This window comes from Haplochromis burtoni, unplaced genomic scaffold (genome assembly GCF_018398535.1).
Source record: "Haplochromis burtoni strain Fernald_Lab_line unplaced genomic scaffold, NCSU_Asbu1 Contig_462, whole genome shotgun sequence".
In the NCBI taxonomy this organism is placed as follows: Eukaryota; Metazoa; Chordata; class Actinopteri; order Cichliformes; family Cichlidae; genus Haplochromis; species Haplochromis burtoni.
The window spans coordinates 334,394-360,846 of NW_024582823.1; the positions used below are offsets into that span (position 1 = coordinate 334,394).

General features: G+C 42.0%; 1 protein-coding gene across 2 annotated transcripts; it reads right to left on the minus strand.

Annotated features, from left to right (window-relative positions):
• Positions 1–275: 275 nt before the first annotated feature.
• Positions 276–9,922, minus strand: sik1 (salt-inducible kinase 1). Of its 2 annotated transcripts, XM_005945889.3 has the most exons (14): positions 9,537–9,922; positions 8,836–9,031; positions 8,608–8,724; positions 5,704–5,767; positions 5,347–5,508; positions 4,721–4,845; positions 4,500–4,623; positions 4,191–4,411; positions 3,675–3,824; positions 3,473–3,583; positions 3,133–3,358; positions 2,800–3,054; positions 2,480–2,669; positions 276–2,365 (listed from the first exon to the last, which is right to left on the minus strand). In XM_005945889.3, exons 2-14 carry the CDS (start codon positions 8,986–8,988, stop codon positions 1,855–1,857), a joined length of 2,409 nt encoding a protein of 802 aa, XP_005945951.1. In that variant the 5' UTR covers positions 8,989–9,031; positions 9,537–9,922; the 3' UTR covers positions 276–1,854. The 2 variants fall into 2 exon arrangements, with proteins under 2 accessions (XP_005945951.1, XP_042069574.1); XM_042213640.1 differs by having other exon boundaries at positions 8,836–9,922.
• Between the last annotated feature and the right edge of the window lie 16,531 nt (positions 9,923–26,453).

Below are 26,453 nucleotides of genomic sequence, written 5' to 3' on the forward strand. Positions count from 1 at the left end.
AGTCAGGGGGGGTCAATATAATCAAAATTGCACGTTTTCAAAAAAAGAACCGGGCTCGAAAAGACACAGCTCTCACCTACAAGATGTTTCACAGACATGAGACAGCTAACTACACTCACATTAATACACATCTGTTACAGCTTTCAAACACCTTAATTCGACTGCCTGCACATGCAATTCAGTGCAGGACATCTGTGTCTATTTCAAGCTACTACTGAGCAACTGAAGAAAGTTCCACTTCCTGCACATTATGGTATTGCTATGTTCTGATTGTTTTCTTCTTCTTTCTTTCTTTCTTTTTTTTTTTTTTTTTTTTAGAAAAGTACAAAACAAACACTACCATGGTCCTCATAGTAACAGCTAGAGATACCCACAATACACGTAGCATTAGGATTTGGTGGCAGCGGGAGTTTTTCTTTTCTTTTCTTTTGTCTCACAGCAAAAGGCTAAGGAGATCGTGTGAAATTGGTTCGCTACACCACCACGCTACATCTTGGAGACAGCATTCAAAGAGGAAAGTCAGTAGTGTGTCTTTTGACAGATCCTCTATGTCTTGTGCTGTTGAGTCTTTGGTAAAACCCAAATTCTTCCTTTCGGATCTACAAGCATGCTGTGTGAATAAAAAAAGCAAAAAAACAACAAAAAAACCCCAAAACAGCATTTTGAAATGCCTCGAGCCTCTTCTCTAAGTCACTACAGTATCATAAGAAGTACCTCTTCTAGTCAGCTAGCTAGCACGGCAAGATGAAACACACACACACCAAAAAAAAGAAAGACGAACACAAAACCTCAGGCAAGTACACGTGGAGTTTTTGACCATCCTATGTTAAGCCTCATTTCCATTGGTTTTTTTCATGTAAAATATTGCACTGTTCCCACAGTCTTTGTTCCGTACGAAAAACCCTCTTTCTCTGATATTCAACCTGCTCATTAGCGTTTAAAGGTTTTACTTAACCTTTCCAAATTGTTGCCTGAGGAGGTAGTAATAGCATCTAAAAAGAAAGGTGCTTATCAGACAAAGGAGAGGGAGGGGTATGGATCCACACATGTAGGGTGCTACCAGGCTGACTGATGTACCTGCTGTGCTTTAACTTAACCAGCGAAACACCATCTTCACTCAGTTTTGGCTGATGAGGGTGTAGCAGTCTTTTTGCAGTTTGAGGTAAAAGCAGCGTTTTGCGTCACTAAAATTAACAATCTTGCACAGAAAAAACAAACGGGAAAAAAAAAATCACAGTTTCAGTAAAAATAAAAATCGTCTCCTTCGGTGTAAGTAAGCTTAGGTTACTATACTGCGTGTTCACTGCACTGCTACAGAGAAATGTCTCTTCAAGAAGCTGAACAAAGTGGGGAGACTGAAAATAATATGAATTTTGGTCTTCTGTCCAGGCAAGTGAAAAACACTGAGAGCGCTTACACAAGTGGCAAAAAAAAAACAAACAGGAAAAAATGGAAGAGCGAACTTTCCTGTTAAAAAAAAGATCAAAAAGTAAATCTAGACAGCATAAAAATGTGAGAGTGACTCAGCAACGTCAGCTATTCAAGTGAGTCCATCAGAGCCGAGGAGAGTCTGTCAGTCTGTTATTGCTTCTCTGGCTGTTACGAATCGAACACTTCATCCAGAGTTTGGTTTATTGCTTAGTCTTTAGCTTATACGATTAGAAAAAACACATACACACAGCGAACACGTGTGCAGACACATTCTCACGTGTACCCCATAAAGACAAATTCGTCACTCGCGTCTGCTTTTTTTGTTGTTCTTCACTTCTGCTCTCTTTTCTTCTGCGCTCAGCATCAAGTCTTTTTTGGCTCTTCCACCAAGAGAACATTCGCCGGTCTCGCTTGACCGATGATTTACTTCACCATCACACAGCTGCTGAGCTGCTGCTGCTGCTGTCCAGACATACCCAGCTCCTGCATGTCGGGGTCTGTGCCGGAGACCGAGCCCATCCTCCACATGGCTGACTTGGACAGGATGGGGAAATTGCCTTGTGCTGCAGCCTGTTGACGGAGGCCAGTGTGGTGGTTAGGGTAGGGTTGCTGGCTGATGTGTAGACGTGCCTCGAGAAGGTAGGCAGCAGAGGCCACGGGGGACAGAGAAGAGGAGTAGCAGGGTGAGGATGAGCAGCCCGTGGCGGAGGTCTCGAGGGTCTGTTGCCAGGGACCCTGCTGCAGACCCACTGAAGCCTGCTGAGCAGGCAGGACGGGTTGAGCAGGGTTGTCAAACATGGAGGAGGAAGCAAACACGGTAGTAGGCGGAGGAGATGGTGACTGTTGGTGTGCCAAGAAGAGCAGGGGCTTCTGTTGAGGTCCTGTCTGAGGGGCTTGGACCTGAGGCTGTGGTTGGTGCTTAATCTGCAGCATTCTGGGAAATGAGATGAGATTTGTTATCAACAGCTCGACTTGGGGTTCAATTGTTTGTAGTTTATGAAATTAACAATCCCATAATGCTTTGTGCTCCTGCAATAATGTGACTCACCTTTGCTGGTGCAGCACCTCCTCCAGCATGCTGCGGTGCTCAGAGAGAGCTGGACCCAGTGACCCCCGGCTACCGCGGTTACAGGAGGGTGATGGGGCAGCCTGCCTCGTCAGACCCTTGATCTTATTCAATCCCAGAAGTCCTTTAGTGCGCGTGTTTTTCCTCAGCTGCTGGCGGAAAGCTTTGAGGCCTGCGTGAAGGCATGGGAAACTGTTATGCAATGCAGCGTTGGTCCTACTACATGGTACGTGTGAGAAAACCTAAATACCAGCTTAGGCAGGTGGCATACAGGAAATGATTTCACGATCATGCGTGTGTACCTTGTGTGAGGGAGGTGTCAGAGGCTCTGCGACCCTCCTGGAAGCTGGCAGGGGGCAGGCTGCCCTGGGCCTGGGGCAGGAGGTGGGAAGAGAGAGCCAGGGGAGCTCCAGCCGACAGCAGAGCTCCTCCCTCAGCCCCCGAGGCCCGAAGTGTTGCCACCCCACCTACAGCAGCTTGCAAAGTGGGGGCAGGACTGGAAGAAGACTTCAGGCAGCTGTCAGAGGAGGCACCGTCTGAGGGGCTGACCACGATACCTAAAGAAACAGGAGAGGTCAAGACTCTGCATCGCTACAAGAATGAAGAACGTGCGTGCGCATGTATATTATACTAACATGGAGGGTTGCACTGGTGGAAACGGGCGGAGACCTCAGCCAGAGTGTGTCTGCGAGAGGTGGTGGTTGGAGGGAGCAGGGGCCCAAGAGTTTGCGTTGCCTCCTCCTCCTCCAGGTCTCTGGGTCGCACCTCTTCGCTGATGCTTGTCTCCAGCAGGCTGTTGGGTGAAATGGAGCGGTTCCAGAGCAATCTGTTCAGACTGGCCTCCACTGGAAACACTACACGCTGAAAAGGAAGGAGGTTGACTGTTAGCCACTGACTGCTAGCAGGGCAGGGTGCAGCTTTTGCATTTGGTCCATTAGTATAGATGCAAGAGAGCATGCTATTCAAGAAATTTACCTGAAACAATCCAGCTTGGTCACACTCTACCTCTGAGTACACAGGGGGGGTGTTTTTGGTTGGAAGTGAAAACGCTGTTGTTCTAAAACTCTCAGTGGACTCCATGATCACCTAGAAGGAAGCAGAAAGCACAGAGATTATTAAACTTCATGCAAATAAGAATGGAGATTGATAGTCAGCTACATGCAGCTATAGTGCTGACCTCTGGGCTTGTGGAGTCGGAGGTGCTCCTTGGTCTCTGGCTCCATGTTCCACACTGGCGGCTCAGCTGCTGTGCACGATGCTCCCGCACTCGCTCCAGCAGCAGGTAGTAGATGGCAGAGAAGTGGTTGTAGCTGCTGCTCTGCAGAGACTGAAGATAAGATCAGAAGATTAGTCATTTTGCCATTTTGTTTACTTTCTGTGGCTTGTAATGACAGTTTATAACCAGTGCTCTCTCTTTATATCTTTCTTTAGCACCTCTTTAAAACTTTTAAGGGAAAGACAAATATAGCTGCTTATATCTGCATTTATATATTTGGAGATGACAGAGAGAGAAATCTATATTTAAATACAGAATAAGGTCTTTGAAGGAATACAATGTAGGTTCAACTTAAGAGAGAATGAAAACTTAGCTGCAGCCTACCCGCTGCCTGTAAACCCGTAAACTGAGTATTTTTACTGTGACTGCAATACTTTCATAAAACCACTAAACACATTTTGATTCTTGTTCAGTCACCTCGATAGTCCTCTGACGGTCGATGCCCAGTGTGTTCATGATGCCCAGCACGGGTTCGCTGTAGTCGCCCAGGTTGGAATTGTACTCCGTGAGGGGATGGCTGAGGATCTGGTGGGCAGCTGACGGATCCGCCATCATCCAGCGGTGTTGCTTGATCTGAGCAATGCTGATCCTTTTGGCTGGATCCACCACCAGCATTTTACGGATCAGATTCTCACAGTCTAAAGTACGCAAACAGTGAATGAGTCTCTGTATGTAGTTTACACCGTTTTAGTAATTTGCGGTAACTGTTGTCGGGATAATTTATACCTTGTGACATAAAGAAAGGGATTCTGAATCGTCCCTCGGTGACTCTCTGCCGGAGCGCGGGAAGGCTGGCTCCGTCGAACGGAAGAGAGCCGCAGACGAGGACATAAAGCACGACACCGAGACTCTGCGAAGCAAAGAGCAAAAAGGAGAATGTAATCACGATTATGTAAATGTCATCGCTTCCTCTGTCAGTAATGCCGTATTACATTCCCGGAGCTTACCCAAATATCCAGCTGAGGCCCCTCATACTCCTTCCCTTCAAACACTTCAGGGGCAGCATAAGGCGGGCTGCCACACCATGTAGACAGAGGCTCCCCTGCATTGTAGAAGTTTCCAAATCCAAAGTCTGCACACAGACACAAGTGTAGAACAACTTTTTTTAATCAAACTTGTTTGCTTTCCATTCCAGCTTGAAGCGCTGCAGGCCCTATAGCGCAGATTTAGTACTGTTCATGGTGTGTTAAGTAATTTATCATCATGAGATATCATCAACACTTCAAAGTAAGCTCGGGTTAACATATCTTCTCATACAAAAGACTGACTGTTTTCCTGTTTCTGATAATTTGGCTCTACAGTTTCTTCATGTAAAAGCGTGTGATTGTGTGCTGAGCTCATTTCCTCTGGTTGATGCTTGTCTTAGTAAAATGAGTGAATAATTAACATTTAATTAGCACATAGATGGCACAACAATGATTTAATTAGAATCCCAGAGCACCAAATACGTTCTTCAGGCGTAAACTGAACAGAATACAGAAACAGCAAGTAGGTACAGAAGGACGTTGTTGCATTAAAAACCATTAACACCGCATCTCATCACCAGCCAACACTGAGAATATGATCGACCTACCGGCCAGTTTGATATTCATGTTGGCATCCAGCAACAGGTTCTCAGTTTTTAGGTCACGGTGAACGATGTGGTGCCGATGGCAGAAGTCCACCGCGGCCAGGATCTGCCAGAACTTCTTTCGTGCTTCATCTTCACTCAAGCGGCCATTTGAGGTTAGGTGGTCTGCAGGGAAAGAGGATCCAGACTATCAGGATCAGACTCTTAGGAGGGTCTATTATGAGGTTACTTCCTTTTTCCATGCTTTTATTTTGCCAGTGGCCTTTTAATTGTCATGGAGGGTTAAAATTAACCTCTGTGTTTCTGGGTGTGCTATGTACCTTTGTGAATGCAAATGAAAAGGCTTAAGGCTTCACTCACCAAACATCTCTCCATTCTTTGCATACTCTGTCACAATATACAGCATGTCTTTGGTCTCCATGACCTAAGAGAGAAAAAGAGAAAAAAACAATGAGTGTAACTGTGTCATGGATAACCATATTTCAAAGTTCAAGTCGTTCCCAGTGTTTCATCGTAGCACATTCCAGCATTTATAACCACCACATTCCTCATTTGCAAATGTCTCCATACACATAAAATTAAAAAAACACCAACACCCAGTTTTCCATTATATGCCCTGTTGCATAAGTAAACCGTCAGTGACTTCCCGCGCGCATTTTCCTCATGTCTTAAAACCCGTTTACACACGTCAATACAGACCCAAAAAGGAATGCGTAACATTCAGACTCAAACCAGCTGATCAAATGCTTGGGAATGTTTTTCTTGAGGCTGATACCAGCTGGCAGTGGATGCTAGTGTTGAATTTCAAGCTTCCCCCTATCTCTTTATATCTATGAAAACAGAGCGAGGCACATTCACATGGGCTGTTCACATGGTGTATCAGAAACACTCAAAGTGCAATCACTCAGAGCTCAACGCACTTTGTGGGACGGAAAGACGTAATTCCCGGTTCTTTCCTGGAGCTCACACAAGGCCTCCGTTTCCCATGAGAGCCCTCAGGGACAGAGCAGTTGAGCTAAAAAGGTTGCACAACAAAGCAATTATCGTCAGATGACAAAGTCCTGTCTGGATAAAGCTGCTGGCCAACTCCTAAATTGAATGTCACCAAATTCCAGTGAATGGCAGAGCTTAATTCTTTTCAGCCACCGGGTCCTTTAGAAAACCAGACAACGGTGATTCAATACACCAAGGTCCCCAAGCGGGCACAAGTCTTTATCTGCGAGATAGGGCAGCTCCCTGTCACCTTGAGGTGCAGCTGACGTCACTGTTGCGAAGAACAGCCATGGCGCGTCAAGGACCCCCAGTCACCCCCGAATAAAGATAAACCCTTTAACATCCATATTGGACTCCTCATTTTCCATAAGGTCGATTTAAGGTTGCTAAAAGCTGCATAATGGGAGCATAAAATTAAAAAAAGAAAAAAAAATCCATGAGATTTCAGTGGAATTTAAAGCGATAAGACAGGCGGTTTATGCAAACAAACAATGAGCGGGAGAGAGACTTCAATGACCTTTCAGTTTAGAGGAATTGTTTTGGTTCCCGTGAGACAAAAAAAAAGTGGAAGCAGCAGCTGATTTATCGTGAGGTCTCCCAAAAAACTGCAGGGATACTAGAGGATGTAATCTACAGATCACAAGATGGTCTTATGTCAGTACCCTCCCTTTGTGCAGGAAGGAGAAAGAGGAGGTGACGAGGGTTGCTAACAACCATCTGACTAACATCACCTTGAACAACCCAAGGCCAGGAAGAAATTAACAAGGGACAGAGGACAGACAGCACAGCAGTGATACAACACCACAAACCTACAGATTATCATCTCGCTCTATCACAAAACAAAGACTGTCAGATCAAAAATGGTCTTTTAAATAAAATTGTTTTTTTATTATCATTCTATCTTTTAAATTAATGAATTCCATCTCATGTTTTTTCCACATAATCTAACAGAAGTGTTAGGCTTCTTTCATGGTTAATCTGTCTTTACACTCACTTGAGGCATCTGAATAATGTATAAAGCATGAATGCCTTTAAACTATTTTGCATATTGGTGTGTGTCAGAAGAGATGATAATGTACTGGGGATTTCAATTTCTATTTTATTTGTGCTTACACGTCTTAAGTGATGCATTTTTCTGTCTGCATTATGGTTAATTTGTTGAGTGGTTGGATGTTTCTTTTTCTTTTTAACATATGAAAAATTTTGATATCCTCTTTAATTTGTTTGTACCATCAGTGTGAAGCATTAAAAAATGTCTGTGTGGTCTTGTGAGATGAATAGAAGGAGGTTTCTAAATTAAAAAATATAAAAATAGTGGACATCTATGATGTTCGATTTCTTTATTACGTTTTTTCTCTTATAGAAATTCCTAGGAATAATATTATCCCCTTGTTTCTGCAGTCTAGACATGATTTCATGGTAAGAGCTGCTCAGCCATTTAAAACCAGATACAAACTAATCCTGAAAAGTAGCAAACAACAGAGAACAAAGCAAAAGGCAGAAAAAATCCAGAATGGAAAAAAAAGAGAAAGGGCATTGTGTGTCTGTTTGCATGGGTGTGTGTTTGTGTGTTTGTTGCCAGACGCGTGCCGCGGTGCTTGCGAGGTCAGCTGAGTGGGGAAAAGCGGATTCTTTCGACTAAGTCTTCAATTTGATTAGCAGTAAAGCAGCGCTTTGCTGTGGGGTAGCCTTCACGTGACATGCACACACATTGCAGTGGTTTAAACAGGTGCTAATTAGGCTTAAAGTCCAGACCTGTAGATGTTTTGGTAATTAGTCGCCTGCCTGCTCTGTTTCCCATATCTCTGCCATCACCTCTTCCTTCAAACAACTGAAGAAATCTTAGAAATGCAATGCTCTTAGCAGCGGCTGGTACCGATGACTGTTCTCTCTCTAACAAGCACACATACGCATACAGGGAGGTCAAAGGGGATTGCACTAATGCTGTTCTGCAGTACTTATGACTCAGTATACTCTGAGAATCGGCAAGCTGGTTAAAACCAGGCAACAAATGGTCCTTAAAGGCAGTGCTCTGCAGCGCACCAGTGCTGTTTAAGGGAAAATATTTTTTTCCTCAATTTGCAAAGGCTTCCTTCCACACCAGAGCATTTTACTCAAATGCTCATGCATGCATTTAGACCAGCTCCCTGCAGACCAGCATACAGTCCGGCTACCGTGAGGGCGTAACACAGGTTGAATTACACACGCAGCATTCTGCACTGCACACAACGACATTTCAGAGAGCAGAGAGAGGTTAGCCACAATACACACCTGGTAGAGCTTGATGATATGAGGGTGGTTCAACAGCTTCATTATCTGCACTTCTCTGTAGATCTTTTCGAGGTTGGAAGGATTCAACCTGGTTTTATCGATGATCTTGATTGCCACCTTAAAAATGGGGGGGATCGTGGTTAAAAATTGCAAATTTCAAAAGAAAGGCCAGAAAAAAGGCTGCAAGTAGAAATTAATAATATTAACAATGATATTAAAGCAGCTGACCTGTGTTTTAGTGACTTTGTGCCTGGCCAGTTTCACCACTGCAAAGTTCCCTTTCCCCAGGGTCCGGATGATTTCATAGAAGCCGACCTGCAGCGGCCTCCCCTGGGCAGGGCTCGACTGAGCTCCCCGGTTGGTTTCTGTCATGATTACCATGGCGTACCAACAGACTGGGGTTACAGCACTGCGATAAACGAACCTGCAGAGACAGCGGTGCACATTACTCATTTTATTGCACTTGTGTAAAAATTCACTTGCTAGAAGCTTTTGTTCCGCGTGTAACGAGCATTTGGTCCTGACAGTGTGAAAACACAGACGAATTAAAATTATTATATGATCACTTTATCGAAACATTGTTGGTGTAATAAACGAGTTAAGCTGGAAATACGACTACAATCTCGTTACAGGTGTACAAATACGTGTAATATATATAAACAAGCCCGCTGATATTCATTCATTGGGTACAAAGAGATCTACACAAATAGGTTTCACTAACCTATAAGAAAAAGCGACACTTTCACGACTATTAAGAAAAAGAGGCTGAATAATACGTAAAAAAATAGTATATATATACATGTAGAAAACTAAAAAAAAGAGAGAGAGAGACAGAGAGAAAGAGACTTTGGCTGAGTTGTAAAATTACCAGTTTTTCTATTAAGTGACAATGAGCCAGTAAAATGTGAGTTATCGAGAGTAATTCTTACCTTACAACGATAATAACCACCTTCTCTCACACTTCAGGCAGCTCTCGGACGAAACGTCAACCATTCCACAAACAGAGCTCCGGATAAACAACGAGACAAAAAGGAAAAACTGCGGGCAACACGCGCGGGGTAACTTTTTCCTTTGACTTTCTACAACAAGTCTTGAGGCCGGGACCAGGCTGCGGCCGGTGTGTGTGCCTGTAAGCTCCGCCGGAATGCAGAGCTGAGGGCTTCGGCACTCACAGGGGGAACTCCTCCTTCTCCTCCTCCCTCCTCTCCTCGCCACCATAACAAATTGATACCCACCTTATTAACGTCACACCCGCGTCAGAGCTTCGAGCTGGGTGCAAGGCAAGGCCGGACCCGAGCGCAAGGAAAGGGTTGCTGGGCAACCGCGCGGCTCGGGCGCACGATGACGCGAGTGCTGATGGAGGGGTTGCTTGGAGATGGGGACGGTGACGTCAGTCGTAAAGATGTGTCACCACGTGATGTTTCCCTCTGCCGGGCTCGTAGCTCGCGGGCTCTCTCCACAGAGCGGCTGCGCGCGCGGCTCCGACAGGAACAGAAACAGAAAGCAACTGGTGTTCGTCAGTCGCGCGGTCTCTGCTACTCACGGAGTACTTTAGACTCTGCTGGGCTCGGAAAATACAAACACACAGCCAATAAGTGCGCCATTACAGTAATTAGTGTAAATTAAAATAACGCATTCAGACTTTGAATGCGTTATTTTAATTTACACTAATTACTGTAAGCCGATTAGGCTGAATTTATATTTTGTGTGTGTGTGTGTGTGTGTGTGTGTGTGTGTGTGTGTGTGTGTGTGTGTGTGTGTGTGTGTGTGTGTGTGTAAACCATAACATAGTAAAGTACATTTAATAAGTAAAGTCAGTTATAATAAAAACCTTTGCTCAACACTTTGTCCATTTGACTTAGCAGGTTAAGGTAATTTAATCAAATTTAAATACAATTTAGAAATAGTTTGAGGTGATGGATCATTACATGTGGCATGATCCACGTAAAATGCTGGTAAACCATTAGTAAAATGGTAATGGGTTATGAAAGGTTGAAATTATTCATTTGCTATGAATCAAATTATGTGAGCTACAAGTAAAGCTTTTTTTGTTTGCTTTTTCTTTCTTTATGAACTTGTGGGTGGCCGATAGGAACGCCACGCTGGATCTTGGTGTAAGCTAAGCCCCCCCACCCCCATTTATTCTGCTTCTGGATTGTTTGTGAAACATCGCCTTTCCCTGGAAATGATGGACACAGACCAGTGGATGTGTGCTGCCGAGTTTCACCAATCAGAGCAGCTGTGTGTGTCTTCCTTTCCTTTTCCCTTTGAGCTGCAGCTTAAAGCTTACTGGGGGATTTTCCTGCAGACATGCACTTTTGCCAGTCAACATGGGGGGAAAAGAAAACAGCTGAGGTCATTAGTATAAATCCAGGTTACATCCAATGCAAGTTAAAGATGTTGTGGTTGAGTGTGTTTCTGCTGTTGCTATGCAAAGTACTCCTGATTACCAAGCAGTCAAACCGAGAACATATACAAGATGATGGCCAAAGACAAAGTTAGAAAAAGAGTGGCAGAACTTAAACAGAAGGAGAAACCTGCAGAGTCTATGCTATATTAATGGACATGTAACGCTGCATAGTATGCTCAGAATAAAAGCCGGTGTAAAATACCAAATATCGCATTCAGTAGAGATGTAGACTCTTCGCTCACGCAATCTGAAATGTTAAAGGAATGCAAATCACATGCAAAATGTCCCAACTGAAAGGTCACACAATATTTTGATGCACACTTGCAACAAAACCACACAGCCCACTCTGCTTCTCATCACGCCAGTTTCATAACCAAATGTCTACCTGATGTTATTTGAATGTGCGCCTCACTTGCATGTTGCAGTTGTTGTATTTCCTGAGTGTGTGCAAAGCAGGCAGGCACAGTTATATAAACTGTGTCGTGCTGGTGCCAGAGCTCCCTTGTCTGAGCGCATCCTGATGTTTCACATGAAATTTTTGGATTTAATACGCGTACAACGGTGGCCACATGACAGTATATTAAATTCACCTTTTTATTTGTCGAGATTCCGGGCTCACACAAGTCACAACGTCAGGAGAGGTTTGACCTTATAAGAGTGATGAGATTGGCATTTGAATCAAAAGGTCTAATTTAGATCAATTCAGATCAAGTTAACTTTAGCTTGCTGTTCAGACTGGCTAAAAAAAAAGGGTGTCAAAACAGAAAGAAAGCTGCACCTGACACATTGTGCATGTACCTTAACTGTCATTGTAAAACCTAACAACTTTTTCCTAATTTCCCACTTATTTGTAGAGTCAAGGCGCAATGGGTTCATCCATATGCATATAACTTTAGTGACTTTAAAGGAGAATAATTGTGCATGCATTCATAGAAGAAACAGCATTGCAGAAGTAAGGTAAATGTGCATATATATTTACATGCTAATGATGGAAATCATTGTGTGAGTGTTCCTCCTATATGCTGCTATAAGCATAAGTGAGGCCCTTTATTTGCTGCCACTTCCACTGGCACGTTCTCAAAGAGAAACAACTTCCCTTTCTGGAAATGACGTGAGTGGGATCCCTTTTGCACGCGTGAGGCTCGTTTTTTGTCTTTCACACACACAAATACACACACACAAACACACACACAGACACACAGTCACTGCAAAGTTTCTCATGATCTGAGTTGTCACAGTCCGCATGCTGTTTTTTCATCAGTGTGGCTTTGTGCTTGCGTGTGAGTGTTTATCGTGTCAACATTGATGCTGTTAAGGTTGAGGTATTTCCTGTGTGTGCACAACAGAATATGTTTTAATTCCTGCTATCAGTCGTTTGCAAAATATCAGCAAAGGACGCATATATGTTTGGCTGACTAATGATTTTCTTTTATCTTACTGATATCGGCTCTTTATCTCAGTGATATCTGTTATCGTTACATACTGAAACAGGTGACTAATCAGGCACATTACACTGCATGGTGTGCTGCCGCAAAGATGAGGAGCCACGAATTTAGTTGGGTGGTTTCTCATGTGCTCCTGTTGCCCTTTAATCAAAGGTGGGCGCGCAAAGGTCAAGGTGAAGGGATATTTCACTTGCTTTTAGCACTTATTTCAATATTGCGGACTGACGGTAAACAGGGGGTGTATGACAGGAAGTCATGAGTCACAGCTTCAAACCTGTGGATTTTCTCTTCTGCAGCATGCTGAGTTATTTAGGTTGCACCCTCTCACTAAGTGCTCTCTAGATCACCGGAAAAATGTGAATAACAGCAGGAACGCGAACTTCAAAGAAGGTAAAAGATGTGATTCCCTCAAAGTGAAGATCAAACATTTGCTTCTGTTAATCGGTTGTCGTGCCATCACATCTAACTAAATTTAATAACGTTGAAGTGTCCCCGGATGCTGTCTTCAAATAAAACATATCAAGGTCCAGCGTGGTCTTCAAAGTCAGGATCACAAGACAGCAGAAAAACCTCTGATAGCAAGGTGTGTGTCTACATCATAAGATTAAGCCCAATGCTGGGGGAGAAAACAAACCACACATATTTCAGGATGATTAAATATGAACACAGGCCACAGGTACTACTTTTTTCAAACCTTCAACATCCAGTGAACATCTCGCTGTGAAATCACTTTTCTAAAAGTTTTACTATGGGGTATACTGTCCCCTTAAAGACCTCTCACCACACACCACAGAGACTTCAGTGTGACACATCACAGCTAACTGTAACACGGTGCTCACAGAAATGTGTTTTGAACCTCACATTGCCCATCTAAAGAGTTATCCGAATTTTACATGATTTCCCAGGTTTGCTTTCTAGGCTGGCAGCCTGGGTCCAAAACACAGTAAGTGTAAAAACAGAAGAAAATACTCACAATTCTACAGGGAAGCAATCAATTGATAGCAAAAGCTAATTTAGAACAAGGTTGTTTTAGACTGCAATTTGCATTTGAATGAGAAGTACCTTTACTTTGTGCTGTTTTTCTTCCAAACTTTTAAGCTGTTGTTTTATTCTCCTCCACTTCATGTAAACTATTTAAAGATAATGCATATAGTAGGTTGTATTTTATTGAAGACTAAAGGTCTAAAGCTATGCTAACAGCTTATTGAGATAGCATTTACTCACAGGGGTCCATGCTATTTAAACTATGCTGATATTTTGGGAGCTATCACGCTACCTATGGATTGTATATAAAAGACAATGTACCAAACTGCCTTAAAATTGTATTCTTTCCAATGGCACATGGGGGTGACTTCTCTGACTGCAAACGCTGGAAAGCATAGCAGCCTGTTGGGAAAATCACCCTTCAGCCTTTGATGACGTCAGAGAAATCATGTCTTAATGAATACAGTGTGATGCTTATTTTGTAAGTTATGGTCACTATTAGAGTTGATGCAGGGTGTTGTCTTTGGTCGGGTCTCTCTACAACCCCTGTTCTGAAATTTTTTTTTAATGCTGTGTAAAAATAAGAATGCACAACATTGTTATATTCACAATACAGCATACAAAACATATGAAATGTTTTAATTGAGACAGTTTACTATTTCATGAAAAACATTAACTCACTTTGATTTAAAGGCAGCTTCATCTCCCAAACACAGTTCAGAAGGCTGGAAAAGTAAGTACTCCAATTTTAACATTTAGATGAACTAGAAACGGGTCAGTAATCTGTCAAAAGAGTATCTTTGAGAGGCAGAGCTACTCAAAATTATTGGTTCACCCATCGGCAAAAACAATATTAGCAAACTGTGGAATAAGAACAAAATCTTCAATACAAAATGTATATTACTTTAAATATCTCATTATCTGTAGTACATAATATTATGAAAGATTCATAGCCTGGATAAATGTCTACGTGTATAAGAGACACGGCTGAACATCAGGTAGTACTGCATTAAGAACAGCCATGACTCTGTTGTGGTAATTACTGCATGGACTCAAGAACACTTCCAGAAATTACTGCCTGTGAAATCAGCTCACTGTGGCATCCACAAATACAGATTAAAGTGCAATCATGCAAAAAAGAAAGAAAAAAAGCCATATGTGAAGATGATCCAGAAATGCTGCCATCTTCCCCGAGCCTATACTCGATTGAAGTGGACTGAGGCAAAGTGACAAACTCTTCTGTGATCAGACAAATTTAAATTTGAAATTCTTTTTTCAAAGCCACACCAGACTAAAGAGACCACCTGACTTATTAGCAGCTCTCAGTTCAAAAGCCTCTCTCATCTCTAATGGTATAAGGAATGCATTAGTGCCTATGCTGGGCAGCATGTTCGTCTGGAAAGGCACCATCAGCTTTGAAAAGTAGATACAGGTTTTAGATTAACATGTGTTCCCATCAAGAAGCTGTCTTCTTCATCCTTGCATATTTGAGCAAGTCAGTGCTAAAGTGCATCTATTACAACAGCATGGCTTCACAGTAAGGGAGTTCGGGTGATTTCACAGTGTATTGCTTTTTCTGTGTGCTTACCATCTTAGTGGTGCAGTTGTGAGCACTCTTGTCTCACAGGAAGAAAGTCCTGATTTCAAATCCACAGGCTGGCCGTGTCTGTGGCTGTACATATAACTCATCCTGTGAGGACTTTTTCAGACTACCCAAATAACCAGTAGTTAACCTGCCAGTTCACTAGTACAAAGTCTGCACGATGCCTCATTGCACCAATTTGTGGGAATGGGCAGGTTATATTACAGCAAATGAACAGCCATCCCGTTTCTTCCCACTTGCAGGCTCCAATGAGACAGCAGCACCCCTGCCTAAACCAAAAAGAGTATTTACAGCAGTGAGGATGCAACTAAAGCAGACCTTCTGCTGCTTCATAAATTAGATTTGAAGAAAAGGAAAAATTGAACAAAAGGAGAAAAAGGAGAAGTAGATGCATTGCACGCAAAGTGATCGCTACACTGAAATGTTTCCATGTTAAATGTCATGCACGACATACAAGTTAGTGAAAGGCCGTTGGCGTTGTTGTTTTTCGACTGATGCTCAGTGGTCACAAATGGCGCACAGTGGTATGTAAACACCTTTAAACTGTAATTTCACTCCCTGTGAAATTTCATCAAAATACAGAACACACGCTGCGCTGTTCTGAATGTAGCCGTCCTGATTGCTTTCAATTTCTCTCAGGTCACTCCCCTTCTGCCCCCTCGAGTGGCTCTCAATAGCTGCCTCCTGCATCCATGTCAAACGTCTGGCATGAACTGAACAGCAGCTGGCTTTCGTAATCACCACAGACACACTCTTTAGCTTTTGTGTTACGCTCACACGTATGAGCCAACACCTGTCGGAAAAGCAGCAGAAGCCGTTTAGCTGAGGTTTGCTGTGAGATCTCGTCTTTGATAGCCTTAGATGCTAAAACATGCAGCTCTTATCGTCCTGCCTCTTTTCTCATAAATATGGCAAAACCACAGGAAATAATAGGCCTGTTCTTAAGGCACATGTGCAAAACATTTGGGAGCTCGCAATAACTTGAAAGCTTAACTGTGTAAACACACATACATGTGCACACACACATCACTGACAGACGTCCACAGCCGATGCGCTGTTCGCTGACCCTGACCCATTTATTCATTTATTCGGCTCCTTGTTTTTGCAAACTTCAACAGTCTGTGAAAAGCTTCTTTGTCTGATCATTCGGTGTCATTGTATCTTGTGGAGCACAGGGGTTTCATTCTTCTTTGGCAATTAACGCTGGTCTGTCTATGCTTGTTGACTTTGGCAGGCAGAGGCTGTCCTCGTGAGCTTGTGCGTCAAGCTATCATCCAGGAGGTCCAGGACTAGCTCTGCTCAAACAAACAGTTTCAGTGATGAGGGCCTTACAGATCTCTGACTCGCTCAAAATCACGCATTAGTCCACATTTCTCTCTGATTTTAGAGTTTGTGGTTGTAATTCCCATAAAAATGATGTGGGAAAAAATCATTAATTTGAGCTTGAGTTGTTTATCCATTTGGAAGTAATCGAGTTCACAATGAAAAATCCTCTCATTTTGGTGGAGATATTCCCAGTATTACAGAGTTGTCTTCAAAATTTCCCATCAACTTGTGATCTGTTATATAGTAAATATATTATGGTAATCAGCTGGATACTTTCCCACAGCAGCAGTTCAGTGTTACAGGCCCCGAGGGTGCCTGGAGCTACAAAATGCTTGATTGATGCGAATGGCTTTTGCAGCATTAACAATCATACAGGCGAATATAGCCAAACTTTTTTTTTAAAATGTAATACTTAAAGCATTTGCTGGTTGTGAATGGTGAGGAGGGAACAGCTAACCGAGAAGCATAGTTGACAAGAAGATATTTTCACTGAAGTGCATTTTGAACATCGTGCACATTACCAACAGGTAACCACTAAACTAGAACAAACATCAACCTCTGGAGCTGAAAAAATAAGACAATGCGGATGTAACAAACACTGCAGTTCCTCTTGTGGCACCTCTGGTTTTTTGTTGTTGTTGTTGTTTTGGGGTTTTTTGGCACCACACTATATTTTAACACGGGAGTCTTTTTGGAACAAGTCTTGAGTGGCCTCTGAAAAAACTGCAGTTCTGTTTTGGCTTTATTTGCCACGTGGTGTGGACATTGAGTTTCCACCCAGTAGCCCTCAAATTACTGCATAATTAGAGATGTATAAGATTCCAGATTCTGTTAAATTTAACATGTTACATTTTGCTCATGAAATAAAATTACATTGAAAAATTTACATGTAATTAAACCATTTATAGTCAGGGTAACACTTTATAACATGACCCATAACTAAGGGCGTAATTCCCCTGGTAATTATTCCCAATTATTTCTTTGTTTCCTGACTTGTTACCCCCTTACTCTAGCATACCTGCCTTCAGGTATTTGTAGGTAAATATAATTAAATTATTAATTTCCAATAAAATACTTTGAAATTACATTTAATTACATGGCAATTACATAGACCATTTGTCAAAGGCAGTATTATAAATTCTTAAAAAATTTAAATACTTTATTTATTTATCCCGAACACAGATGAATGGTCAATCGTCTGGACTTAAATAACATAATTTAATCTAATCTAATCATTTAGCCTCATATGAAAGACTTGCTGTTCAGTGTCTTTCCCTAAGGCAGTCCAACACATGGAATTAGTGGGCAAACAGCTTCACCACACACTGTAACCCTAAGCATAATTATTGTATAATGACTACTGTTCAGGAAAACCAATAGTTCCAAGTGCTTCGTAATGACAATTAAAAAGCAAATGGTAGTAATATTCATGCTAATAGAACATTAGTTTGTGTTAACCAAGTTCACCATGGCAATAAAGTGTTGTCATAAACCTGGATTCAACTTCTGGGAAAAGTTGCCCAATGCAGCTCACTGAGGTTTAATGATTCAACAATGTAATGTTAGCAGTAACCGTAAAGGGTAACCATCAGTCTTTTATTTAAAATTGACCAGAGGACTAAAAGAACAGCAATTTTTGTCATTTTTTTGTCAGTTTTTCTTTCTCTTAGTTTTTTAGTCGTGGTTTTCAATTCAGTTTGGTTAGGTAGTTTCCAGAGTGAGTTTCCTTATTTCATTTCAGTTTTTATTGATAAAAAAATGTAGGTTTTGTTTTTTTGTTTATTTTACATTTTCCAATGTTAGTTCTAGTATTTTTTTTTTTATTTTTTTATGTTGAACTATGAATCAGTATTTTCCAGCAGCAAGAAGTAAGAAGTTCAGACTCACACACACACAACACAAACATGTTTTTATGGCAGTTGACTCACAGTCATGCTTACATCTCAAGTCCCAATAAACAAATGCGTCAAAGTCCCCTCAGGGTCAAACCTCACCAAAATAAGTATCTAATCTCCATTTGATTTTTTTATTCAGTTTTTAAATGCATGGCTTTATTCTTATTTTGATTAACAAAAATGTTTTTAACACTTTGTTTTAGTTTTTACTTTAACTATAATAACCTTGGTAACCACTTACCAATATGTATCTGGACTGTGGGTCAGGAAAAAGGGGTTAGATAACTGATGCAATGCCCTGTGAGAGCATCCTGGGTAGCTCATTATGTTTGTCATTGTTTATAAGTCATTAAAACGTTTTAAAGCTTTTATTACTGCAGAGTTTAGGGATGTTTACTGCAGCTGCATTGGAACCTTATTAATATACACCTTTTTTCCATCTGCACATATCGCTGTCATGCAAACCCAACGAAAGGTTTGTGTAAGAGGTAAGAGCTGTGGTTTTAGTTAGTTTCTTTGGTCCAGTGGCAGCAGTGTGCTAGGTAAATAAGTTCTGCTGCAGTCTTAAAAGTGCCACTTCTTTCATCACAGGAAGTTTTACAACACTATAATTCTCAGCAAACAGTGTTAGTTTCAGTTAGCTCAAGGAAGAGGAACCAAAAGCAGGACTAAAAACAAGCAGCGCTGTAAAGGAAAGTAAAGAAGACCTTTAGTAAATTAACACACACAAAAAAATTAGCTGATATTAAAATTTCAAAAAAGACAGGTGACCACAACTTGAAGAAGTAGTCTGAGGCTAATTCTGGGAATCAAAATTCAGCCAGATAACGCGCAGATACAGCTTGCTAACCATGCTAGCTAGTGTTAGCGAGTGACTTAGCGCTCTGCCCTTTAATCCAAACATGGTAACTTTGGTTTCAAAACAAGGAAGCTGGAGATGCTTAGATACTAAAATTGAGCCTTCAAAACAGAACTTTACATGGGTGATGATATGGTTGCCAAGACATCTTTAAACAAACACGGAGGAAGTAAACAAAACTGAGAGTGAGTAAAGTACTACGATAACACTCAGAGAGCACGAACCTCCACCAAGGCAGCTCGCTCTCTTGGCAGTATTTACTCTGAATGCAATAGTGTATTTATTGTATGTTGTATCTATTAATTTTGTTTTCTTTGGTCTTTTTAAATGTACTGTAGGATGTTTGTAGTGCATTAAATCAAGTGCTAAGTGCAGGTTTATGTTATTTGCCCCCCCCCTGTTGAAACCCATTTCCATTTGGGTGGGAGGGCACATGTGTGTACATGTGTAGCATTCATTTTACTGTTTGTTTAATTAGTTTAAATGTTTAATAAATATCAGGTGAAAAGAGGAAATCCCCTGCATCAAAAAAAAAAAAATGAAAAAAGTAAAACTAATACTTATTCAGGAACATGGTGCATGTATTCAAATTGTTGTATATTTACACTGTTATAACCTATTATTGTAATGTATATAAATCCATAATAAAATGAAACAACTATACACAAAAAAGTATCCCATGCCCACATGTTCTTGTCAGAAACCTCTTATTGTTTATTGAGAGCATTATCATCACGTTGACCTTCAGATTAATCTATTAAACTCGAAAGAGTTCAAGTGTGACATGATATTTTCTGATCTTTGTAGGGTACTTTCTGGATGTTGAAAACACACAACATTTGTAAGACTCATAGTTACTAAGTTATAACCTTAGGTTATAAGGTTCAATTTTCAATCAATACTCAATTAATCAATAAAGTGACTTTGAAGACCTTAGTGCATGTACGGATTAATGGATTGTTACCATGACTCCACTCTACACCCCTACAATGTTTAATCAAAATTCACTGAAACTTTTTTAAGCTATTGTGTTTACAGACACAATCGCAAGTAAGCAACATTACAAAAAAGTAACCTCCTTGGCAGAGGTAAGACTTCTTTTATGATTCCTTTTATTTCAGATTAAATGATTGTACTGGTGTTTCAGTACAATTACATGGTCCATGTAATACAGACATTCTGATATCAGATGTATCTGCTAATTCATTACACTCCATTTCCATCTTTAGCTGGACACTGCCTCAACTCTAGTGAGTGCAGTGGGCAGTGGACACTGGAGAGGACAGTCAATCAATCAATCAATAACACATGTAAGCAGCTTGACAATGGCGATAGTCTGTTTGTCCTCATTTGCTTTTTATCTGTTAGACCACTGTTCCATGTCACAATGCCACACTGCTCAGTCATCTGGGTGGAGTGGGAGCCAAACACATGGATCTCTGCCTCTGTTTTACCACAGGTTTGCTGAGGTTTCTCTAGTTGTTGTTCCTGAATGGTAGGTACAGTGTCCTGGTCCCTCAGTCCTCCTGTCCTGCCTGCTCCAGGCTTTGCCTTCTCTCTGTCCTTCACTCTCTCTTCTCTCTGTGCTTGTGTGTCTGTGTCAATGTTCATGGGAAGGACTCATTGTGGGTTCCTGCCTCTGGCTGAACACACCTGCAACAATCAATCACCTGTTCTCGATGATCTTGTTAAGAAGCACTATTTAAGAGGGCGGCTGAGGTTCATTCTTCTCTGGATCGTGGAACTGTGCTGTTAGTAAAGCCATGGCTCTTTTGTCTAGTGTCTTTTCCTTGCCTTTATAAACTCGCAACTAATCTCATCCTTCTTCCTCTTGTATACAGACCTTCCCTGGATTTTCCCTGTCCTGGAGTTCTTGGAGAGACTGCCTGAGTTGAGTCAGTGTGGATCCCCTGTTCCCCCTTCGTACTACCTGTATATATCACCCTGGCGTTTCACTGTAAATAAATGCACTAAACTTGATCCCTCTGAGTCCTGCCATTGAGTCCACTCTATCCAGCATTCCTGACATATAGTAGCCAAACAGTTATATATTAATAATAAATAAAAGATCACACTTGGAACTCAGGGAAAAGCAAAACGATCTTCAGCGCCATTCTTTACGTCTGGTGGCTTTAACATAATCTGTTTATATGACAGGAACAAAAACCTTTTTCTGCCAAAGAATGCAGTGTATTGTGCTAACAGAAGTAAGGCTGATACAGTAATCCTGTGGTGACAGTTATCTCAAGATGTAAATACCTGGCCAGTTCCTGTATCTGTTCACCAGGCCACACAGATCCTGTATGAATGCATGTGTGCGCAGAAGCCCCTCTGGAGATGGAGCCATGTGCGTCACACCACAGATCAGCCTATTATCCATAGCTGAAGGCGACAGGAGAAGAGGGCTAGGGGCTGTGCAGGCAGGTGATAGTATGCTTGGCAGAGAGAGTGGCAAGAGGAGGAGATAAAGCACGATGACAGGCAGTCAGCGAGTGCATGTAATTAAAAAGAGTAAAAGCAGGAAGTAAAAGACAGCATTAACCAAAGAAGTGGGAGATGGCACGGGGAGGAAAGGGTACGCAAACAGAGAGCGACGAGGAAAGCATTAGAAAGAGGTCAGCACTCAGTGGAGCAGGAGAGTGCACCTTTCATAGTGATTTGGTGATGTAATGCTCTTATTCGACTGCTCCAAAAAATGACAGAGTGAAAGGATTAAAAAAAAAAACAAAGAGAGAGTCTGGGTCACTTTTAGTCTTGTTTCTCACCACTCTGCTCATTCACACATGCAGGATTTTGTGCAGCAAGCACATCATTGTCACATATAAAAACCACACAGGCATTCACATTGAATTGTTTTCATGCACTTTGATTGATTTTCCATTAATCAAAGTTGCTTCCCTTGCTGCACCTTTTGGGCTGTCCGTGTATACATACACAACTCCCTGTGTTATCCATGTGTGTGTCCTCTGAATCACTCTCATTTTCCCTTTCTTTTCTGCCCTTTTTCACGCTCCCAAGACTCATGAGCGATAAACCCGAAATTTAATGATTTACCCCACCTGGACTCGTGCCACTCTGTGGCTGTGAAAAACAATTTGTATTCTAACAAAAATGTGCCGTGTGCGCAGTCAGAACTTACAAACAACACACATCTGGTCCCTTTAAATCAGGGAAATCTCACTGAGCATAGTGCAGCAAAATTAAATTAAAAATATATATCAAAGCTTCACTGATCCCACATTCCTCCAGCTAGCTCCACGGGAAGCTGGAACATTCTCCAGATTTATTGTTCTAGCACATGAGAGTCAGCCGGCGAGAAAGAAACAAGCAATATGTTCTGCACTCGCTGCTGCTGCTGTGTGTGCGTGTGTGTGCGCGCGCGTGTGTGTGTGTGTGTGTGTGTGTGTGTGCATTTTCTCACAAGTGATTGCATAAGTTTTCAAAGAAGATAATGAGGAAGCTGAAGATGAAACCGTTGTTAAGAGTCAAAGTTCATGGATGCATCACTTTCTGTTTGGCTGCTTCAATTATACAAAAATAGTTGTAGCAAATAACTTAATCATAATTGTTAATTTAAACAAAAGAACGCACAATACTTGGTATTTAGAAGAAATTAGTCACTAATTTAATTGCCTGCTAATGTTATTATCTTGTGAGACTGCACTTCCATAAGAACAGCTACAAAAACATCATGCAGCCACATAGTTTTCATTATGACACACACCTTTAGTGATTGTAGTCATTCGGGGTGGCTAGATGGGTCAATAGATGGGTCAATAAAACTCTGTTTGTTTCCTGTTGCCCAACACAGCTAAATCAGATATTAAACTGTCTTTAAACCTGCGGGCGTGCAAGTACAAAGTCCGTGCACATAATGTTCACTTGCTGATATAATGGCTGATAAGTGGTCTTTCTCATGCTCCCTCACCTAAACCGCTTCCTGATTCCAGGATTTCTTGCTTTAAAACGGCTTCAGGTGTTATTTAGTCAGAAATTAAATTTAGAAGACATCACCACTCATCCTACAAATCTTTAGGATTGACCTTTGGACATCAGCTCTGGCTTTCCTTTTTTGGCCTTGGTGCAAAAGGAGATCTCCACTTCTCCCCTCCCCTCCCCTCCCCTCCCGTGTAGCCTCGTCAGGCTGGAAGCTCCAGCGCTCACATGGCTGGAGCCCACAAACACATACACGTCCTCGGCGTCATTTCTGCCTCTTAGACACCCGCCTTCACCCAGCTTAGGTCTCCTAATCCTCATTTAGCTGTTCTTTTCTCTGACGGAGTCGACTCAAACTCCCCGCAAACACATTTTTTCTGAACCTGCCGCTCTGAAGCGACAGCTGCAAAATGAGACGGCAGAGGTCAGGTGGGAGAAATTACCCAAAGAAAATGAGGAAATGAACAAAGTAAATTAGAGTCCGGCAAAGGGAGAGGGGTTAAGGCAAGTGCACACGAGCTGGGGCAATATGTGTTACGAGTAGATGAACAGTTTGATAGTTGCCATCTGTTAATATTTCACTGAGTTCTCTCTATTTCTTTGTGTTTACTTTTCTCCTTTCTCTCTTTCTCTTACAACTCTCCTTTGATGATTAAAGACTATTATCCAGCTTTAGGGCCCAGCTGAGAGGCCATATGGACATTTAGCAAAAAGATCAGGAGCACAAGATGCAGCACCACCTGGAGGGATAAAACTCGCAACTTTCTTTCCATCTGGACTGTTGCAATGTCACTTCCAAGTCATACTGGAAAATCATGTCTTGACAGAGATAATGCACAGTGCATAAGTGCAGCAGGACTCAGGACTTTAGTCTAAACAGAAATACAACTATTGCTGTACTTGATATAATCATCAATAATTATAAAATAACTTTGGGCTGTATTGAGGTGAAATTTGGCAAAAAGCTGTGAACTGACATTTTTGTTTTTTGGATGATTTTCTTTCAATAAAATGTATCAAATCCTTCTGAATATTCCGGCATGATATCTGGTACTGGGTAGTCAACCTGGTACAAACAGCATGAGGCCATTTGTTCCCATGCAGTTCCTTTCAATCCTGAATGGACTCACAGCTTCAGTCCCTTATCCCCTTCTCCGCCCTGCAGTCTGGTGGAGCTTTGATGGATTTACTTGTGTTATACATGAGTTTTATCGGGTTCAGCTTTAGGCTGTCGCATGTATGAAATCCATTTCATCACAAGCAAAACAATTCAGCCAACCCCTGTTTGCTGAAACTGTGTCTACTTGCAATACTTGTGGACATAAATCTGCTTAGGCAGCCGCACTGTGGGGACGAGGAAAGATTTGGTAAGATTCAGTGTCTGTTGTTGCAGTTTTGAATGCTGCAAAACCTTCACATTTGCACCGGTTATGTCCTGCGTGTGTATTTGCTGCCTAACATCTTGTCGGCCATACCAGTGAGCAGGGAGCCTTCCAGTCGTTCCTCATTTGGGTGTATTGTATTGTGTTTTGATTTAGTTGCTAGGGTTGTCACGAGATAAAAGAGCACAACAGGCAGTTTGACACAGTTCCCTCTTTGTTCCTCGTCCAGCGGGACCTGCTCTCATCACTCAACACCCAGCCACCCACCGCTCACTATAATCATTAACCTCAGATTAACCGCGGCACAAAGACCCCTTCTTGTTTTCATCATCGTTCACCCTCCCACGGCCATTCTTCTGTCCCCCATCTATCTTCTCCCTCTTCCTGTTCTGCACGCCAGTAAATGCTAGCCACTTAGGGCAGGGAAATGAATATCTAAGAAAGCAAAGCAGCCAGAGGAGTCACCTGCCACACTGTGCAGCAGCATCTGCTCCCCCAGCTTAAAGCGAACCATATGCCTATTTTAGCAGCAGAGATAAGAGAGCTCCTAGGCTCTGATTCACCACAGTTCTCTCTTTAGTCCTCTTTATGACAAAACTATTATTATATTATAGAGTTCCTTCCTGAGCATTTGCTTGCATACACTTCTGTCCTCTTCTGGGCAGCACCACCTCCAGCTATAGCATTAATGACGTCAATGAGATAATGTGCAGTGTTTGCAACTTCACAGGAAACTTTTCTTTTTATGATATCCCAGCCTCCTACGTTCTGAGCCAAATATCATTATCTCAGTGTGATACTTCTTGTGCATAAATAATTACCATCAGGTGCACGGTGACATTTCTGCAATCTTAATGATGCTCTGCAGGTATGGAATCATATTGCTGCAAGACTGACAACATAAATATCTGGTCACAGGAGTCAGGTGGGCGGCTGAATGCCACACGATCCCAGTAATTTTCTTCCTTCGTCTAAATTTGACAGGCCACATCTGTTTCTTCATATTCCTCTACCTTTAATCCCTTCAAATCAAGCCCCTTTTTCTCGTAGATATTAGCCTCACTATCACTCCTCCTCCTCCTCCTCCTCCTCCATGGGAGTGAGCGGTGAACAGACTGCTTGGTCAAAAGGAGGTATGGGCAATGATGTCAGCAGCCTGCGTCAAAGTCTCAGGGGCATGTTTACAATCCCCTTAACCGAACTGAGCCTTTCATCGAGATCATTGCGCACTAATCAAATCTGCACTGCTAGCAGTGTGTCTTTGTTTATGCACGTCAATTATCTCCTCCAGTTCAATCACTCAGTTCACCGAGAAGCGTGGCCACTATGCAAATGTGCAGCACCCCGAGCTAAGGGGATGCAGGCACACCTGTGTGCAAGCAAGAGACTCGCACATATACACGAAAGAACTGTGTGTAACCTTGAAATGGCTCAATAGAGGGTTTTGTGTTCGATCAGCGGAGGTGACTAAAGCCTTCTTGACGTGCGCGAATCCATCATATTCCTCCCTCCAGGCTTTTAGTGAGAAAGAAATAAACTCCTCATTTGAATTTGCTGCAGAACAGCTCTAATGCTTCCTGTTAAGGATTCATTGTAGGGTTGATGAGTTACTGGGTGTGTTGGGCTTCCAGTCACATGAGTCATCAAGACTGTGGTTTGCATTTATATTTGACTGCATTATACAGTGGCATAAACACTGACCTCAATGCAGCCGTGCAAGACTTACTTTGAAAGTTGAGAGATAAAGGGAGGGGTGAAATACGTCAGTGAGGCAGGTAAATAGACTGACTAGATAAAAAGCAGCTGATGTTACAGCCAGAATAAAGTCATGCTCACAGACTTATCTGTGTGCAGTCTGTCGCACAAGACATATCAGACTCGAAACATGTGCAGATGGTAATGAATAACAAGGAAAATGTTTGACAGTCTGCTGGGAAAATGATTTGATTTGGGGATGTTTTGCATTATTTTATTAATTGCTTGTGATTTCATGTATTTAGGTGGTT